At 35.5% G+C, this 21,244-nt stretch overlaps 2 protein-coding genes across 2 annotated transcripts; one reads left to right on the top strand and one right to left on the bottom strand.

The window, feature by feature from the left end:
- Positions 1 to 7,507: 7,507 nt before the first annotated feature.
- On the bottom strand, positions 7,508 to 15,452 carry LOC141351150 (phenylalanine--tRNA ligase alpha subunit). The gene is made up of 13 exons (XM_073857647.1): positions 15,258 to 15,452; positions 14,607 to 14,744; positions 12,173 to 12,271; positions 11,951 to 12,069; positions 10,750 to 10,842; positions 10,492 to 10,620; positions 10,124 to 10,239; positions 9,936 to 10,020; positions 9,725 to 9,824; positions 9,462 to 9,630; positions 9,164 to 9,241; positions 8,272 to 8,386; positions 7,508 to 8,114 (listed from the first exon to the last, which is right to left on the bottom strand). Exons 1-13 carry the CDS (start codon positions 15,402 to 15,404, stop codon positions 8,009 to 8,011), a joined length of 1,494 nt encoding a protein of 497 aa, XP_073713748.1. The 5' UTR covers positions 15,405 to 15,452; the 3' UTR covers positions 7,508 to 8,008.
- Positions 15,453 to 16,643: 1,191 nt separating this feature from the next.
- On the top strand, positions 16,644 to 21,112 carry LOC141351149 (intelectin-like). Its single transcript, XM_073857645.1, has 7 exons — positions 16,644 to 16,790; positions 16,895 to 17,041; positions 17,406 to 17,653; positions 17,734 to 17,892; positions 20,430 to 20,550; positions 20,636 to 20,739; positions 20,822 to 21,112. The coding sequence occupies exons 1-7, from the start codon at positions 16,682 to 16,684 to the stop codon at positions 20,957 to 20,959; spliced, it is 1,026 nt and encodes a 341-aa protein (XP_073713746.1). The 5' UTR covers positions 16,644 to 16,681; the 3' UTR covers positions 20,960 to 21,112.
- The last annotated feature ends 132 nt before the right edge of the window (positions 21,113 to 21,244 follow it).

Genomic DNA, 21,244 nt, shown 5'->3' with positions numbered 1-21,244 from the left:
AATATCATCTTGCAAAAACTTTTGTGCCATTATAGTGCTTAATAACTTTATGAACCATCAGTTTTCCATTACAGAATTCCTTTACATACAGTAGTGTGTTTTTGGGTCTTATTCCAGTAGAATTTAATGGTGTTGTATTGGTTTTCACCTACCATATAACATCCCACCAACACATACCAGCAAAGGCAGCCCTATATTGTCTATTAAAATCAATAAATTGCCATTATAATCATTAAATCCATTAGAATTTTCAATAATAGTTTCTCATGTTTTCGGGTTTCCTCTTAGTTTCCTCTCTAGAGACTCAGGCCCATGATGTGTAGTACTGTCTCAGGTCAACATCTGAGCAGTAATCCGTAAATGGAAATACATTCAGGCCTGGCCTAGCACGCACCATAATGGACTGCAATAATGAGATGAATGTCGGAGGTCACAGATAATCCTCACTGTTCAGAGGCAGATGGCATATACATGAGCAAAGCAAAACACGCACAACTGTCAAACTGATCAAAAAAACTAACTATCATCCTATACTCAATATAAAGTTTATAAAATCTACACATCGCACATAGAAAATATGTAACAATTGTCAAAATTGTATAATATTTCTGACAAACATGTATTTTGATGATAACATAATTCAATTTAGTCAAGTAAGCAAAATATGAATTTTTCTTGAATTAATAAAAATGCAGAATCACAACATCATACATATCGGGCTGCAAAAAAAGCAAAATGTTCAAATGTGGACAAATGTTCAGAGTAAATCCAGGTGCCAGATTTCACTTAAACGCTCAACCCAAAATAGAAAACTCTCTGAAAGGAAGAGAGAAGAGAACAGGATGTTTAGAGACAAAATTTGAGATTTAGATATTATGAATGCTCAGCATTTGTTCACCTTATAAAATAAGTACAATGTCCTAATACAATGAAGAGAAGATTTTTTTTTATTTGAGATCAGGGTTAGTAATTATATAAGGTATGACAAATTGCTATATCTCTGTAGTATGGTCAAACACCTTTAGTTGTAAACCCCCCAGAGTGAATATTTCTGTTTATTTGTACCCTGTCTTCGCCTTGACCTGGAGGAAATACATGAAGAAAATGTAATAAGGTAGATAAAAGGTCTTTTCATGAAGTGAAACAGAACCACTTACACAGGGGGCTCATAGTCTTCTGTCAAGCCACGATGATTTTAAAGCGGGCCATTAGGAAATCAACAAATCCTATGAGCTCAAAATGTTATGTAAGGGAAATACTGCTTAGCTGTAGCTTAAAATTTATTTGACTATTTCCGCACAGAAACTTGAAAAAAAATAATAAGTTGATGAACAAGCATAAAGATTTCATTAGGTTATTGTTTTTATCTATTATGAGAGAATATTGATCTTCATGTTACCCAGGAATAACACAAAAATAAATGTTAGTCAATATAAAACTATAGTGATTTAAAAGTTAAGAGGGACATTTCACAGAATTTTTTTAAGATGTCAAATAAGTCTTTGGTGTCCCCAGAGTATGTATGTGAAGTTTTAGCTCAAAATACCCCATAGATTTATTTTAAATTTATTATAGCATGTTAAAATTGTAGGTGGGAAATGTGGAATTTTGTGTGTGTCCTTTTAAATGCAAATATTCTGATCTCTGCCATGTTAGCTTAGCGTAGCGCAAGTTCTACCAGGAAACTTGAATGTTACGTCATTCATTTCACAAGGCGCAATCAATCACCCCTGATACTGTGAGTATATAAGCCTCGTACTCACCTGTCTTTGCGTTCGCAGATACTGATGTCAGCATTGACAACCCACCCTCCCTACCACCATCACCAGGTCGTTTCCGTCCATACTCGAAGGGGATTATTCTGGCCTGTCTTCATCTTCAGACAGGAACCGCAAGAATCCGTTACCCCCGGATTTAAACTATGGTCGGGGCCTACGCCAAAGAACTATACTGTGTTACTTTCCAACCTCGGTTGCTAACCACTGTTAAATAAACTCATATCAATTCTTAACCTATCTTCGAGTCTTTCTGGTAGAACTATGGTTCTGTCCCAAATGGCACACTTCATGTGGAATTTCTGTCTCGTAACCTTAAACTGCGGATGCTCGCTTAGTCTACGAATCCGTAGGGTGTCCCATCTGTCATTTTTACCCTGCGAAGTGTGCTCATCAGCACCTCCTTTGCACCCTACATGACGCCATCAAAGTGTGGACTCTGAGGAAGTCCACAAGCAGTGTGTGCCATTTGGGACAGGGTCTAAATGGCAGTGCCGTGGTTGGATAGTGCAAATTAAGGGGTGGTATTATCCTGTTCTGACATCACAAGGGGAGCCAAATTTAAATAACCTATTTTTTCACATGCTTTCAGAGAATGGTTTACCAAAACTACAGTGGGGGCTCGTGACTAAGATCTTTTTTTTCCACATTTTTTAGGTTGATACAAGTACTGGTGACCCAATTATAGCACTTAAACATGAAAAAAGTTAGATCTTTGTAATATGTCCCCTTTAAAACATGCATAAAAATGTGTCAAATATTTTCTTTCATTTTTTTCATTTTCTGTATGTTTTACTATTAGACAGAATTGTATTTATACCTTACCTACCCTTAAAGTTAAGATTTCTGTACATCATAATGTGCAAAAGCAAACAGCAGTTATCCAGTACCTATGAAGGCTGTACAGTCCCAGTGACAAGCTAAAGGTACAAAGTGCACTAGGTCTAATTAAGCATTTAAGTAGAGATTAAACAGTTCCATGAATCAAGAACAAAGTCACAAACTTACTGCCAACAAACAGCCTAAGGGTTTTATGTAATGTCTGGTTATTGTTGCATTGGGTAGGTATTTGCCAACCTTTACAGTGTATTTATTATCAACTGCATATAAACATATTGCTCTATCAATATATTATTTAAATAATAATTTTGCCACCAAAATTTGAGAGTGTGCAACTGAATTTTACATCCGCACATGTGCGACCAGTAAATTTAACCTTTTTTTTTGTGATGTGCCACTGAATTTGAAACAGCGCATTGTACTTTCTGCATCTATCATCAAAGTATTTATTAGTAATACAGTGGAAATTAGTAGAAATGTAAATATTTGGTTAGCATGTTGATTAACGGTGTGTGCCCCTAAATTTTCTGTTTGCACCCCTAAAATTTCCATTGGGGGGCCACTGTGCTCCTAGTGAAAAATGTTAGTCTGGAGCCCTGACATTGACAGATTACACAAATTTACCAATTATGTTTTTTGCTGAATGCTGATGGAGAAAAATTACCATTAGAAATTACTTTTAAAAAATCACCAGCATGTTAGCCATAATTATAATAGGCTATATTGGACGTATTGCACAGTGTTTTATTTCTGCGAATGCAAAGCAAGATTAGTCGAGTAGACGCGAGTCAATAGGAAAACATGTCTTATTCAGAGGGATCACCATCTTCGTGGAATCCTTAACTTAGCGTGAATTAAGGGACGTCAGACGTGAGCAGCACAGCTATTATCAATTCAGTGTGGGCTGGATCAAGACGTTTATCTACCTCTATCCAATGATGAGCAGCGGATTAACACGGCTGGAAAGTGGGCGGTCTTGTAAATGTTGTTCAGGCTGAGAGCTAAATTTGCCTTCAGCCGTGAGGCGCGCGGACGTTGAGCGGCTTCAGCACCGCGGACAGCGCACACTGTACTGACGCGCATGCGCAACACGTCCATTTGACTCTGGATTCGATTCAATTACATTTTATCAATTCAGTTTTATTTATTTAGCGATTTTCACAGTTTTTTGTTCAACATACAGAAAATAGAAATATCATACTTCAATAGCCAAAAGCAATAAATAAAGAAGAACATCGAGCAAAATGAGTCTTGAAGTAATAGATACACACCTTCTGTCGCTACGAAACGGACAGCTGAGATGAAGGTGAGCGAAATAATATTGTTAATATAAATAAATCTAACAAATTTATTAATTATTGATTAAAAGTCATTTAGCCTACATTAGATGTGTAAATTGTTTACAACCTTTAGTGACTTCAATAACAATGTGGAAATTTGATTGTTAATAGCCTACTGTCGTCTTTCTTGTTGCAAAAATAAATACATATCTTTACCTTATTTCTTTATAGATAAAGTAAACAAGTCTGTACAATATCCAAATTAAACTACAACCTTAAAAATAAAGGTGCAATGGAAAGTATTTGGTTTCCCAAGTTTGGTTATTTAATTTTTAACCTTGATCAAACAAATACTATGTGAAGCTATGATGTTTGAATCTGGATTTTTTTTTTACAGATTAGTATACAAAGAGGAGCTTTTTCTGAGAAATCAAAACAACATTCATGGGAAAACAAATGCACATTGGAAATAAACTCTGCCTACTGAGATGGATTTGGTATTAAAAGAGAGACTGGTAATGAATTCAGTCAACGTTACAAGTATCGATTTTACGGAAAAGGCTGGACATGCTTTTCAATACTCCTTCCCAAACGAGGAGCCGATGTTTAAAGACTACAAGCCTGTGGCTAGAGATCTTATACCCTTGCCAAAAGGAGTATTGTACCTTTTAATGGCAGCACTGGTCATTGTTGCAGTCGCCTATGCAATAGTTGGACATCTGATCAAAGACCTGGCAAATGATGTAGTAGGTAAGATACGTATCATTCTGCACTTCTACAATGTATACTCTTTATTAAAAGTGTATGCTGGAGTTAGGCTGCATGCCAACACAAAGGTATTTATTGTTGCCATTGAGAAATTACACGAACCCTAGGTTGCTATCAATTTTTCTAGTGTACTATACAGTAAACCTAATCTAACTTAAATGATAAAACAAGAATGATATTTGATCACATACAAATGTTATAGAATAGGGATGAATAGGAATAACTTTATAAAGTGATTCATTTTTTTAAATTATGTTATAACATTACATGTATCCCTCTTGACAGACTGTGTGCTTGGCCCTAATGAAGAAGATGAAGATAAAGACAGTGACTTGTCAAGCATCAGACCAAGGCACCTACCCATAGCCTTGACTCTCTCCCATTCAAATGCCTTTCACGTGTGGGATCAGGATGATGTGGTTATCCCCATATCATCAGACGACAGCCCTCAGCTCAGCCCTCTCATGCTGACCACTATACCCTACATTCCCTCTTTCTTCCCCACATCCACCACCAACAACAGCTCATCTGTACCCAACAGTCCTGGAGCAACTTATACTATTTCACGAGATATCTGAGAGACAACAAACAATGAAACTTTAATGGAAAGGGCAAAACCTATGATTAGGACGCTGTAAAATGCACTGCATGGGTTGAGACTTTAAAAAGCAGGAAAACAAACACAGGATTCATGGACATAAGTTGTACATCAAAAGACACCTCAGTACATTTATTATGTGCATATCTGAACGTATATTTGTTTTTGGCTGTGTTTATTAAGATCCTGTAACATTTATACATCATCCTCCAAAGTGACTTCCAGACATGCAATTCATCACTGCGTGCATTCCTTGGGAATCAAACCCTACGACCTTCCCTACTTAAATATATCCGTCTGGAACCCAAAAGCATCTTGTTACAGCTTTTCTCCGTATCATATTTTTTCTTGCCAGTTTTTGGATTCGGAAATGTCACTTGGAAATGCAAAAGACGGATTGCTTGAGTCATACTTATGTGTGGTTTTATAAGGCGATTATAGAAACTCCATTATAAGCATTGCTGCACATCATCACAAGTTAACCCCAAAAGAAGGATTAATTTACCAAAAAAAAAACAAAAAAACATCGGGACTTGAAATGCTTGGCATTACATTCTCATTCAGCATTAATGACATAACTCCAGACTGACAGCTCAAATAAAAGCCGAAAAAAACTCATCAGTGTCAGGCGGTCTCAAAAGGAGCGTCGCTTTACAGGACGCTTGGAAATCAGAGCAGGGAACATTTGTTTGGATGGATGCCTAAAGCCAAATAAATTGAAAGGATCAAGAAGCTTACTGGATGATTGAGACGGGGCCTTTTGGAAATTGTTTAAACATTTGAATGTTGGATGTCTTTAAACATTTCTTGGGGATGGTTTTGCACTGGAATAAAATTCATGATGTTATAAATGATCACAATTTCTGTAAATAAAGAACTGTGATATAAACCAATATTCCTTACTATTTAACATTAATATATGTATACTATACATTAAAAAAGTGACCCGATTGTCAAGTATGGTAAGGTGCAATGCCCACAGTCTCTTATAAGAAACTAAAAATTAAGGCTGTCAAAAGATTAATCGCAATTAATCGCATCCAAAATAAGTTTGTGTTTACAAAACATATGTGTGTGTACTGTGTGTAAATATTGTGTATATATACACACACATTCATGTATATATTTAAGAAATATTTGCATTTAAATACTGTATATACATATGTATAATTTATATTATAAATATTTTATATATAAATATAACCAATTTTTCTTAAATATCTACATGATTGGGAGGGTTTTATATATAAATATAATTAATCACAGTACCCACACATATGTTATGTAAACACAAACAAACATCTTTTGACAGCCCTACTAAAAATATATTTTTAAAATAATATAGAGAATAAAAAATACTAGTGAATTTCATTTCTGGTGGTTAATTATTTGAATCCAGTTTAGAAATTTGTATAGGTAGTAAATGTTAAGCTGTGACTACACTAAGGCTGATCTCAGGCTATTTCCAATCGACAGGGCATTACCTTGACCCGGGCACTTAAGATGTTACTACACTTACGTAAACAAGACGTAATCCTTCACAAAGGATTCCCTTGTCTCCTAAATAGCAACCAGTGAGCCAAGACATTTATAATGAAGCCCAAAAACAAAATATTGCCAAACAAACCCTCTCAAATCAGGACTGTGTTCATTTGTTATATAATGTGTATATTGTTTTACCTTAATAACCCTTATAGAGGTCACACACACTGTGACTTTGAGGAATATAACATAGGAGCCTCGAGACGTCTTAAAATGAGGAAAACAATGATACACCCCCAAAAAAAAATTGTTTTATCCAAGCATTGGGTCAAAAAGGGACAAACCCAACCTAAACAATTGTAATTTAAGCTATGCAGGGTTGTTTAAACCCATTGTTGGATCAAATTGAAACGTTTTCTGGGTTGATTTAACCCAATGGCTGAGTTTGTCCAATTATTGAGCCATTCAGCATGTTTAAATAGACCAACAATTATGTGTACACTCAGGGGTCCAACAAAGAAATGTTGGGAGAAAACTGATTAGGAAAATTTACATGAAGGGCAGAAAGCTTAGCCGTGTTCACTGGATTTAAACAAATGGTGTACAACCTTCACTTAAACCTCTTGAGAGTTTTTAACAGTAGACAAACACGGGTATCTTAAAAGATGTAATTGTCTTACAGTCTTTAAACTTTTACAAGGAAACAGGCCAGGATTTACAAATGGCTATAGTTTCATTAAATGCATTATTAAATGACTTCAATAGTGACTTGAAATGATTTTAATTTAGCATTTCTATAGTAGAGGACTTCAATAGGTTTTATTGTATTACAGGCTGTGGGAAAAATCTGTGTGGCTCTTTAAACAAAGCTCTGATGATAAACGGGCGTATCTGACTAATCACATTATTTAAAATCATCAAATATGATACAGTTGACATTAGAAATATACAAATTAACCAATTCTCCGAAGTCAGCAGGGATTTCTGTATTTGGTATTGAGTGGTACACAATATCTGTAGGTTGTCAGATTTAGCATGCAAACAAGTGAATCGTTTTTTCACGTTACTCGAATCCCTTACAACTTTGATGTCGGCCTATCCAACACAATCCTTTCAAACTCAATGTCCGAGGAGAAGAATGTAAATCAGGGTGACTTGGTAACAATGGAGTGCCATCAAGACTATTAATGAATCCATATGCATTGCGTATTTCGACAAGCCTTTGTGAATGAGTAATCCTGCGTAGACAGACGAGTGCGTATAGTTTAAGAGTCCAGTCGACATATAGGGCTGTCGTAAACCATCTGTAGGTTGACTTTGTGCCCCACGAGCTCCCGGATGTTGTTGATGCCATACTTGATCATGGTAGGCCTAACAGAAAGCGAAAATAAAAATAATAAAGGTACGAGAAACAAATGGACATATATATATATATATATATATATATATATATATATATATATATATAGCTGTTTTATGTGGAATAACAGATACTTATAATGTATATATGTATTAAGTGTTGACTTGCCTCTCTAAGGACAGACCCCAGGCGATGACAGACACGCCCTCCGGCAAACCCATTGGCAACAGCATTTCCGGCCTGAAGACCCCAGAGTTCCCCACCTCAACCCACTTCTTTAAACCTGAGAGAGATTTAGTTTGTTAGGTTTTACATTATCAAACTACAGTTCAAATGTTCAATGTTTTTTTTAGATATTAGTGGAGTATGTGGAAACAAACACCTTAAGTCGCCTTTTTACTGTACACGATAAACGACGGCCAATTAAGCGGAAGTCAATTATTTCCTATGGAGAGTCGCAAAGGGACTGCATGAAGTGATGACCATCTGCGGATGAGTAATTTTCGATCCGTTTTGGCTTTGGATACGTACAAATTTTTTTTACTTTCGCGACTATACCACATGATACACACTTTACATTCGTCTACATTTGGGTCCAAAAAATTGCCATTTGGTCGGACTCGGGTCTAATTTTGTCGAGTTTGTCTCCAGTCGTGTCTTTCTTTGAAAAAAATTATTTGTGCACGTCGGGTTCGGGAAAAAAGTGATTCGGGTCATTTCGGGTCGCATACATTTCTTTGGACCGAGAAGACGTCTAAAATGAGCTTCTTTCCCATGTTGGCAAAGATTTACGATTAAACTAAAATTTCATGACGAAACTGGTGGCGAAACTCTGACAGCCGTGTCCAAATATCATGAACAATGGAAAGGCGGCTTTAATATATAATATGATATATAATAATTCACACAGTTCTGCCATTTCTATTTGCGATAGATAGATAGATAGATAGATAGATAGATAGATAGATAGATAGATAGATAGATAGATAGATAGATAGATAGATAGATAGATAGATAGATAGATAGATAGATAGATAGATAGATAGATAGAGAACTTTACCTTCATGATAGCTAAAAACCTCCATGCTAGGTTCAGTGTAAGGATTGTAAGCAGGCTTGAAGCGTAATTTTGTAATTCCTGAAATAAAATATAAAACCATAATAATCACAGATAGTCTAAAAATTCAAAATCGAGCAATTTATCCGTTTATTGAGAAACACTTCAGTAGGGTATTTATCATGTTAAATGACTGTGACACAACTTTTACACAAAAACAAATCTTACAAATCTTAAATTTTTGCATATTGGGAGAGGCGTTCAACTAAGATGAACTAGTTAAGTAACTACTTATAAATACCTAGTTTGGTAAAGAACTGGTGCAGAATGCCCATGAGGTCACCCAGGGTCAGACCATAGTCGGCCACCACGCCCTCGATCTGATGAAACTCTGCCAGGTGAGTCGCATCCAGCGTTTCGTTACGGAAAACTCTATCGATGGAAAAGTACTTCACTGGTGTAAACTTCTCCTATAAGACAAACAAAACCACCAAGATCTCAAACACTGCTTGCTATATGTGCATTTTAATGTTTTTATTAAACATTGACAGAGTGCTTCCTCACCTGCTGTGCGAGTTTATACAGCATCCGAGCGCTGACCGCTGTGGTGTGTGTTCGAAGGATGTTTTTCTGAGCCTCTTCAATTTTCCAATCATACTTATACCTTAAAATTCATATTAAATGTTATAATAATAAAAATATCTAATAATACAGTACAGAAAGAAGGAGATTTTTATATCGCATATCTACAAATTTTACATCTCGCTCGTCTTACCCTTGTGATCCGTAACCACCTTCAGAATGAACCTTCTTTACTCTTTCCAGATAGTCCTGAGGAAACTCATGAGCCAGTGCTGGATCTAAAAAACACAAACATCACAAAAATAAGCAAGTGGTATAATCAGAGACAAGTCGATTTTAAGTTTAGCAAATCTCTGACACAGAGGTGATCATTTAATTTACCAGAAAGGAAAAAGGTGTCGTGTTGGTCTCTCGCTGGATGCTGCTGGGGCTGAAACAGGGAATCAAAGTTCCAGAAGGAGCTCTCGATATAGTTATTAGTGGGCATTTCTGTGAACCTGTGAATGATAGACAGAATTAATATATATATGCAAATCACCAATAGCAGTAAGGTGAACTCAAAACACTAACACTATTATAAGATTATGAATCACATCGAGACCTATTTTCTGGTTGCGTTGAATTATTTACAGTTTCTCCAAACCAGATATCATTGTAAATATGATTTATTACAAATCTGACTACATGATGCCATTTCTCAAAATAACTAAAGATTGATGGCTGAGGTGGGTTAAGTGTAATGGACAAACCCCATCTCGAGGAAGATCTGTCTGAACTGCGTCCGGACCTTCAAGAGCGGATGCAGGTGACCGCAGTCTAAAGCCACGCCCATTGCTTCAAAATTATAAGGCTTAAATTTCTTCTCCTTCCAGCTTCCACTGAGAAAACGACAAAAAGACCAGAAGAAAACAAGATTCAAATGAGACACGGTTAAAGACCAGAGAAAAACAATGCACATATCGGAGATGGAAAATAAAAGGACAAATATGCAAACTAAAAAATGTCACCTGGCGATCATCTCTGGTGTGAGTTCTGTCTCTGCTTTTGTAATGGTGGTACTGAAGTTGCTTCCTTTAGCTATCAAGTATGACTTAACCGTCCTGAAATAACAAAAAGGGAGAATAAATATATCAGAAGAACATTAATAAAATAAACGAGAGAGAAAAAGTTTCATGTGAAAGTTTGATTCTAGGTTGCATGTAAAAAAAAAAGAAAAACCTATGGCGCCTCCTACTGATCATAATGAAAAACAACACAAACCTGCACTGGCATAGTGCTGTATCATAACCCAAAAATAACAACTAATAATTATTTAAGTTTTAAAAAAACAAATTGCACACTTTTTAGGTTTCCTGCAATCTGATGTAGTGTGTTATTTACAAACTGTGCTTACTCCTCCCAAAAATTAAATAGGCATATAAATATCAGGTGTAAACCACAGACTGTATTAAACATGGTCTGTAACATCACACATAGGTTTCTGAAAAGCATTTTTGAAGCCCATCTTGTCAGCGCATCACTCCTTGATAACCAAAGATGGGAAAAGAGGCGGAACATGGTGGAGCTGAAACCACACCCACCCAGCTTGATGGTAGTGACAGCACAGCAATCCAGGGTCACCAAAGTGGCCACGCCCTTAACTATGCAAAACTTTAAAGCAACACCAAAGAGTTTTTTTTTACCTTAAAATAACATTTCCAAAAAAGTTCATCCACTCAAAACAGGGTGAATGGCACTTTCACATTCGCTTTGCAGCCCTCTATCGGCCAAAACCGCACTAAAGAATTTCCAACCGTCAGGTAGCGGTCCTGTAGTTCGAGTGAAAACTACAAAAACTTGCTTTACGGCAGACCTACAATCCAATCAGAGCCAGCTATGCTGCAGTATTTACGACAGTGTTAATGATCAATTACGCTTTTAACCTGTAGGGGGAGCAAAGAGCAATAATTCTTTAGTGTTGCTTTAAGGTTTAATTTAATTTAAACGGATGAGTTGCAAAAAAATTCACCCCCCTCGCAGTTGCCATTAAGAGCAAAATTAGCTATATAGACCAAAACCCATTATTGTACCAGGATGTAAAGTCAGACATTTTAACATGGGGAGGTCTATGGGATTCAACCCCTTTTAGAGCCTGTCTATAATAATAATGACACATATATAATAATATATATGTCAATGATATCAGGTGTAAACAGGACTCTGTCTTACACTTCAGCAAGCAGTTTTCGTTTCTTCAGTTCATTCTTTTCTTTCTCTTCCAGTTTTGAGGATTGTCCCTTCTGCACCAGCTGCAGTTTCCCCCTCACTGTGTCTTCAATGGTTTCCACCTGAAACATGAGTTCATAACACACACAACATTAGTTACTAATAATTAGTTTAGTTATATCTGTGCAACAATGTAAAGATTAGACTACTTGATATAAAACTCACGGTTCTAAAGATTCTGGGTCCTCCCTCATGACCTTTATCCAAACGGATCCATTTGTTAGACATGGCCTTGCTGAATCCAACCTTCCCGCTTGGCATTTTCTAAAAAAAAGTCACAGGCTTCACATGTTTTAAAACATTTCAATATATGGGCAATTGCATGCAAATGTCAACTTTATCGTGAAAAATAAAGATTTTGACAGAGGATTTCAACATACTAGTAGCTCTGATCTCAATATTCGGTGGTTTTATATACCCATGTGACGTCTCTTTAAAAGTTTCTGAAGCATTTATTTTTATTTTTGATTTTCCATAGTTGTCGGGTAAGGGCCGGTTTTAAAATAGTCATCCATAACGGTCCTAAATTCTCAAAAAATGGACAAAGGAACATTAAAATATAATAACTTTATGCAGAAGTCAAATTCACAGACTTTTACTGACGTGAGGCGTGAGCCTGTATAATGTATTGTACACCGCGGGTTTATAAAAATGTAGCTTAAATGTGTGAAATTCATAAACAGTGATAGCCAATATACAGCTGTTTAAATTACAATTAGCAAATGGCATGGACCTGGAAATGGTATTCCTTATGTCACAAGTTAACAAGTGGATTACATTTTGAGAAAAGTTAAAGCATCAAACAAAAATCCCTGAAATTCCTGACTTTCAAACATGATATTCCAGAAATTCCATGACCAATGGGAACACTGTTATATATTAGAGTAATCCATTATTTATTTGTTGGGTGTAATTGCTTCTGGTTTGTTAGTTTTTATTCACAGAAATCCTACAAACTATGGCATCTCTTACAAAAATGTATGTCCTTTTTGTCACATCCATAATGAATGCATATTTCTCTTATCTAAAATAGAAATCACGTGTATATGGGTGATTCTCACGAAACCATTGAAACACCACGGCACTAATGATTTTAGCTTTAAAATGTGTAATATAATAACCTTAAAAAGCATCAGAATTGACACAATACTGTGTTCTACCTTGCACAATGTGTGATTTCAACATAAGAATTTATAATTGGAAATTTTATCTCATTTTCTGCTGAAATTCTCATTACCGCAATGTGTCCAGCTGTGTTTGAACATGCGTTATGTTGTAATTTAATCAAATTAACACAAAAATATTAAGAAAAAAAATAAATGGATGTTTTGCTAGACTACTTTAGATGACAGAAAAAATATTTACAGAATATTCATGTATAATAATAATAATGAAGAAAAATCAGGAAAATGATGTGTCCATGCCTGATGTTCTCATACTCCGCAACACTTTTTGAGAACAGTTTAAGCACACATACAGAATTTTAATAAAGTTTGATTTTGAGTGACCAAGCACATGGACCAGTTACTTCAAGATGGCTACCAGGTAAGATCATTTTTTTTACAGTTAATTTGAAATATTGTCTTGTCAGAATGCTTACACGACATTTTGATTATCATTACCGCAACAGATGCTTATTAAATGTTAATTTAATTAATAGAAGCATAATACTTTGATTTTAAATGAATGTTCAAAATCTCCAAATTATGTTCTTTCAGGTTTGTCATGTCATTTTGAAAATATGTCAGTGTTGATGTTTTCTGACTGTTGCGGTAATGAGATTTTTTAGGACTAATTTTTTAAATTATGTTACAAAAAGTTTTAAATGGTAAGTAAAAGTTTTTAAATTAATGTTCCAATTTACTCCAGACTTTGGTCTGGTGGGAAATATATTAAATTTAAGCTATTTTTACATTTTCATGCTTGACATTTTTAAAACCAAGTTTTCGTGAGAATCACCCATAGACTGATATTTTTCTGATGTCTAGAGTCTTTCATCAGGGGTCTCATTTATAAATCTGTGCGTATGATCCTTACTAAAAGTCTACGTAAGCACAAAAGCCAAAAATGGCATATGCCAAAAAAATATTAAGACTCATAAAACAAAGCAATGTTCCCTTTACAAATCACAGATCAGCTGCAAGTGTGTGTACATGAATCATCCTCAGATCCCACCCTGCAAGTTCATTCTCCTGCCAAGTTTGTTTGTTATAGATCACAACCTTTGCGTCGGAACTGGGGTATGCACTTTTCCAGACCCATTTATAAATGAGATCCCAATGTTTAGGAAAATATAAACAGATCAATCAATATATGTTCAATATACTGGCAATATATTATCTGAGAGATAATATTTTAGCATGACTACAAATGTTACGTGCATAACGCTGGAATTACTTATATGTGTGCATTTATTGTAAAGTATTGTGTAAAGAAAAATAATTAACAGTACAAGTCGATCATTATTTTAACATAAACCTATTCAGGGACGTACAAGACCCTTGCTGTCATGGTTTCTTGTCCTTTACTGTCTGAATGTTCACGCTTACATATATTTCTTAAGTATCTAAAGGATAATGTATGTATAAATCTCTCTCACCATGAGTTCATTCTGTGGCAGACCCTCAGCGGGGATGGCATTGAAGACTCGGGCTTCATGACTGCCCTGTTCGGCGATCTCAGAGCCCTCTCCTGTCAGCTCCCAGTGTTTGGAGGATCTCTGTTCTGCTGTGATCACCTGAACACATCATCCACCAATCATAGGCATTCATATTAGACAATGCACCAACAAAAAACCATACAAATTCTAATGTTTTCCATTACAAAACCATTATGAAGCTTTTTACCATTTAAACCATTGCAAAATTCCTGTAGTGTGTTTTGGGTCTTAATCTAATAAGATTGTGTCTATTGGTTTCCATCCATCAGATAACATCCCATCAAAAGAACCCAACACGTTACCAGTAGAGACCCATTCTAGTTTCCATTAAGACAAATACAATTCCCACTACAACCATTCATCCATTATAATTTCTGTGATGGTTTATTTTGGGATGTAAGTTATATAGACAGACACAGAGATATGTAACTTCAATAACTATATTTCAAGTATATTAGTAGCTACATATAATCTGGGTAGATAACTTCTACATAATTCAACGCTAATGCACTGCAATCTCATTATGATATGCCGTTCAGACATTGAATGAGTCTCATTGACAGGACTGTTGCATCAGCCGGAGATGTTTACCTCTCCTAAAGCCTGCAGACTCTTCACAGCTCCGACGATCAGCTGATGATCGAGACTGAGATTCGCTGCGGCATCCTGACTGTCAATACCGGAGTCGGACGCCTCCACTAGCCGCAATAAAGACTCTAAAAGACCGGTGTCAGCCATGCTGAAGTCGCCTTCTGCTCGGATGAGGAACCGGACGTGAGGTCACGCACACTACCGTAACTATAAGAACAGACGCGCGCGATATTATAATTACCGTAAATAACGAGAAGAAGAGCTGCGCTTGGTGCGCAGACTGATCGAAAAATGACATCAGAGTACCGCGAAAGCTATCCCGGTACTTTGATGTCACGCTGATCTGTTTGCGCAGCTCCTCAGGAAGCCAAACACAAAACACACTTCTTTTTTTCTTCTTTTTCTTCTGAATAATTATTGAATAAAATAATTTGTGAGCTTTTCCACACATAGTTTTATATTATCTGATATTTATTTTATGTTATTATGTTTTTCCTTAGCCCCATACTCTCTTTTTTTTACTATCGCGGACAATTTTATTGAGAAAATGTATATGAAATAAAATTTTAAAAATAGCTAAACTTTTGTTTACCAAACAATATTATGGTTACATAGAAACACAATAATAATGATGAAACCTATTTTTTATTTCCGTATTTTTTATTTCAATGTTAAGACAACACACAGAACAAATGGCATCATAAAAAAGACAAACAAACAAAACATTAAGTTTTCATTGTTTTCTCAGGCTTAAAGAGATAGTACACCCAAAAATGAAAATTCTGTCATTATTTTCTCACTCTCATGAAATTCTTTGTTTTGATGAACATGAATAAAGACATTTTGAGGAATGGTTGTAATCAAACAGTTTGTGAGCCCCATTCACTTAGTAGTAAATAAGAATACCATGGCAGTGAATGGGGTCCACAAAAGTTTGATTACAAACATTTCTCAAAATATCTACCTTCATGTTCATCAAAACAAAGAAATTTATACAGGATTGTAACATCATGAGAGTGAATATATGATGACAAAATTTTCATTTTGGGTGAACTATCCCTTTAAAATCTTTGTTTACATTTGTTAATGAGAAAATACATTTGTGTTAAATGACCCTTGTTTTGGAAATTCCCTTGTCCCTTAAAATTACGGGACAGACAGTAATATCTGTGGACATTGGCCTTAGATGGGTCATCACATGAAAGTGGGCATTTATGGCACAATGTTTACAGGACAAACAAATGGTTCGTCTCTGGATCTGTAAAAACCCTGAATTGCAAATGATGTTTCAATAATGGGCATTCCCATGATTTCATATGCAGCGCTGATCATTGTGTATTTAATGATTGCAGACTAAAACATATTGACTTTGTTGCCCAATACATCACATTTATTCCAATATAAGCTGGAACGAAGACACAGTCATGGAGGAAAGTTTTGAACCTTCATTAGAAAAGAGCTACGAGCTTAAAACGGAAAAAATGCTACGCTTCATTTTGTTTCTGATGTGCTTTATGCATTTAAGTCACACGGGTAAGTTCATCATGACTACTGCGGCAATGTTCAACTACGTTTATATGATTTAAATATAATTTGAACATTTTTTTGTATTGACATGTCTCAACTTCTGTCTGCAGGACTCCGTGTTTTGGGAAATGTCACCCCAAGACCCATTACTATAAATGGCACGTATATAAACCCAGAATTAGGCAAGTATCACGCCAAGTTAAGGATCCTCTCCCAGAGCTGTCTGGATATTAAAGAGAAATATGGTGCTACTCAGAGTAAGTAGGCTGCCCTGATTAAAACTTTTACATTTGGGAATATTTCATTTTTGGACTTTGGAGTTTACGGTCTTTCCTGCAGAAAGAAAACAACCAAATCTAATGTATTGAATGGTTAAAATGGGAATTGTATTGGTTTTAATGGAAACTATAGTGGTCTCTGTGGGTCTTACGGGTAATGTGTTGGGTTCTGTATCTAGAAGATTGTATTCTATTGAAATAAGACCAAAAACACTACATAAAGCAATTTTGTAATGCTTTAAATGGGGGTTCATAATGGTATTTGCAATGGAAACCACCAGTATTTGTTTGTTCAACAGGGTTGGCATTGAAATTTCTATGTGGGATTTTTATTTCACTTTAGATGGTATATACTTCCTGACAACCAAGAGCGGTACAGTGTACCAGACCTTCTGTGATATGACCACAGCCGGAGGAGGTTGGACACTTGTGGCCAGTGTACACGAGAACAACATTCATGGGGCGTGCACCGTCGGTGACCGATGGTCAAGTCAGCAGGGCAATGACCAACACAGGCCAGAGGGAGAGGAAACATGGGCAAACACTGCAACTTTTGGAACGGCGGAGAGCTCGACTGGTGACGATTACAAGGTGATAAATCACGACACTTCAACTAACCATCACTGAATAAAAAGGTGATGATCAATGGCATTTTATTTGACATCCTACAGAATCTTGGGTACTATGACATTCAAGCACAGGACGTGGCAGTGTGGCACGTTCCCAATAATAAAGTGTTGAAAGATTGGACGACTGCTGCGATCCTTCGCTATCATACAGAAAGCCACTTTCTTCGTGAGCATGGTGGAAACCTGTACCACTTATTCAAGGTAAATCACACAGTGCTTATTAACTTTCTAATATACAGAATGCAGAACATGTTAAAATAATTTCCATAAGCTAGAGTACTTAAGTACTGAAGTAGTCTCAGCATAAAGAACATTTGTAGATGTATTGCTAAAAAAATTGTTGGCGTAATGCTGTGAAACAGGATATTTTATATAAAGGCTAATTGGACAAAAGCCAGCTGTAAAAAAAAGTAGAGTTAAAGTTCGATATTAAGGGCATTTTCCAATCGGAAGTGATCATCCCTATGCCCTGTTCCCTTTGAAGTTTATAACTCTTGATGTGTAAACTTTAGAGGTAGTTGTGCAATTGTTTCTCAAACACACTTCGCGAACAGAGTGAAAAACAACGTCTTTAATCTTGAAAAAACAAGCAAGCTGTTCTCAAATGGGCGGTGTGTCTGCTGTCAGGGCTAAAAAAATACTTTTTTTCTATGCGGTTTGGTTATTTGTGATCAGGTGACTAAAACCGAAGTGTTATAAAAGCGATAAATATACCAGGTTTTTGCGTGTTCGCAGATTTTTTTAACGAAGATGGGAACAATTGTGTTTATTAAAATACCCATATGTGTGGACTAGGCCTCAACTTTCAAATACCGCTGCAACTTGAATGGATGCTCGTAATTGTTTTAGGGGCAGGGCCATGCTCGGTGGCTCCAGTGCATCATCAGGCCACCGTTTTAGCCCCGCCCAAACTCTGAACACAGAAATGTTACCTCCACAATTCCCCATATGACAAAAAAAAAATTTCTGGCCAAAAATATATTTCAAAAATATTCTAAATACATTTTGTAGAAAGTAATGCTCTCAACTGAATATATTTTTGAGTTTGGAAATATGTTTAGTTTTAACCTTCATGTTTTAAAAATATTTTTCAAAATGTATTTTAAAGGCAAGCAAATACATTTCTAATTTTACATCCCATATGAAAAAAAATATTTTTTGCCTGAATATATTTTAAATATATACTAAATAGAAGTTAATTTTATATAGTATATTTTTGAAGTTAAAAATACATTTAATTTGAACCTTTTTAAAACTGTTATGTTGGAGGGCATATATTTAATGCTTTAAAATGTATTTACTTTTAAATATGTTTCAAAATATACAACAAATGTCCAAAAAATATATCAGTGAAAATATATTTTTGTAATAAACATATTCCAAAATATATTTCAGCAAATATATTTATTGGCCATTTTTGTAGGCTATATTTTGAAATATATTTACCCTTGTGCATTGTTCAAATTTACTACCTTTCTTGTTGTTAGGATGAAAACATCCACACACAAAATGATGCGTGCGTGCGTGCGTGCGTGCGTGCGTGCGTGCGTGCGTGCGTGCATGAAAAAAACATATTCTGTAAAAATCTTCTCTGCATTAGATTTATGAACATAAAACAAAAACAGCCACTAAAGGTAAAAAAGTAAAAACGGATGCTACACAAAAACTAAAAATGCTTCAAAGCCAATGTTTTTACCAATCTTTGACATGCCCAAGACTGTACTGTAAAAAAGGTTTTAAAAAATCGCGCACACGCGCACACGCGCACACGCACACACGCACACACACACACACACACACACACACACAAATATGCTTTTATTATGCTTTTATAATTAAGCTTTGTTTTTGCACAGGGCTACCAAAGGGTTAATAGTGCCACATGGTGATCAACAGTCAAAATGACAAATTTGACCTCTTAGCAAAAGGAAAAAACCACCAACATTAAAAAATGCATGATAAAAAGGCAATCATAGCAATCAAAAAATGTGGTTATAATGGAAGTCAATGGGGCGAAAACAGCCACTAACAATAAATGAGGGAGAAAAAAATTAAAACTGATGCTACACAAAAACTAAAAATGATTCTAAGCCAATGTTTTTACCAATCTTTAACATGCCCAAGACTGTGAAAATGGTAAACAAAAATCAAGTTTACAATCACTTTTTATATCGAAAATCGGCCATTTTGTGTGTTCTTTTCCCAAATCAGTGACACCACTTATGAACTTGGCAATTAAAGAGTTAAAATCATGGAATTTGGTAGTTTTGATTAGTACTGAGGTTGGTTAATCGATTTATGAAAAAAATTTGGAAAAATATTCATCTGATACATTTTTATAGCCGTTGAATTTAGTGGATGTTGTAATATACAATAAAATATATTTTTTGCCGTATTGGGTCAGCACCACATACTTTGTCATGTGTTTCAGCAATACATTTGTTTAGAAGCAATTCTCTGAAGTGACTTTACACTGACTTTAAACAAAACAAGCTGCAAAAAACAAACAAACAAATGTGTATAAAATGGACTGACATATATAAAATCATCAAACCTTTGCTAAATATACTACTAGTCAACATTTTAAGTGGATCAAAACCTTTCATAAAAGTTGAAAGTTAAAATATTGAACAATACGTGTTCTTGCCTTATAGGACAACTTTGAATGTTGACTAGTGTATAAAGATAATATATCACATAGACACTAACATTTCTAAATTCTGTTCCTGTTTGGACAGAAATATCCTCTGAAGTTTGCAGCAGGTGAATGTAAGGCTGACATGGGACCCAGCAGTCCAGTAGTATACGATACTGGAGACAAAGATTCAACTACAGCCCTGTATGGATCATCTTTAAAGGGTATAAAACACCTACAAATGAGAATCAAGTAAAGCATATAATAATGCTCATTATTGTGTTTTAATTGAGATGTTTTTCATCTCAGATGAGTTTGAGTCTGGTTTCATCACATTCAGAGCATTTAACACGGATAAATCAGCCTTAGCCATGTGCTCTGGAGTTAAACCAACTGGATGCAACACTCAACATGTAAGTAAAGCTTTCCTCCTTGTTTAAATGAATCAATATCACAAGCATAGTGTTGGTTAAGTTACAATTTTGTGTTTTTCAGTATTGCATTGGTGGTGGAGGATTTTTTCAGGATCGTCGCCATTGTGGAGACTTCACGGCTCTTGACTGGAGCGCCGACAAGACCAAAAGTGCATCTAAAGAAATGATTGAATCAACGGTTATGCTATTCTATCGATAAAAGTATCAACAGATCATTCATTAAGTTTCAAACTGCTGTGAAAGCATGCGTAACAATGTATTAAATAGAAATTGGGAAGGCTAAAGCCTTGCTTTGAAGTAAACTTTTGGTAAATAAAAAAACAGAACTGCAATAAAAATAGTTTACTTATTACTTTAATTTCTATATTTTCATTATTTACTCCCATGCCGATCTTTAAATGGTTTTGCCACCAAAAGGGGTAACCTAGAAAAGCGCTTGCTGAATAAGACCAATAACAACAGTCATTTAGTTGGTTAGACTTTA

This window comes from Misgurnus anguillicaudatus, chromosome 19, assembly GCF_027580225.2.
Source record: "Misgurnus anguillicaudatus chromosome 19, ASM2758022v2, whole genome shotgun sequence".
NCBI classification, from domain to species: Eukaryota; Metazoa; Chordata; class Actinopteri; order Cypriniformes; family Cobitidae; genus Misgurnus; species Misgurnus anguillicaudatus.
Note: the sequence above shows the minus strand (reverse complement) of the source record. Positions and strands in the feature narration are given on the sequence as shown.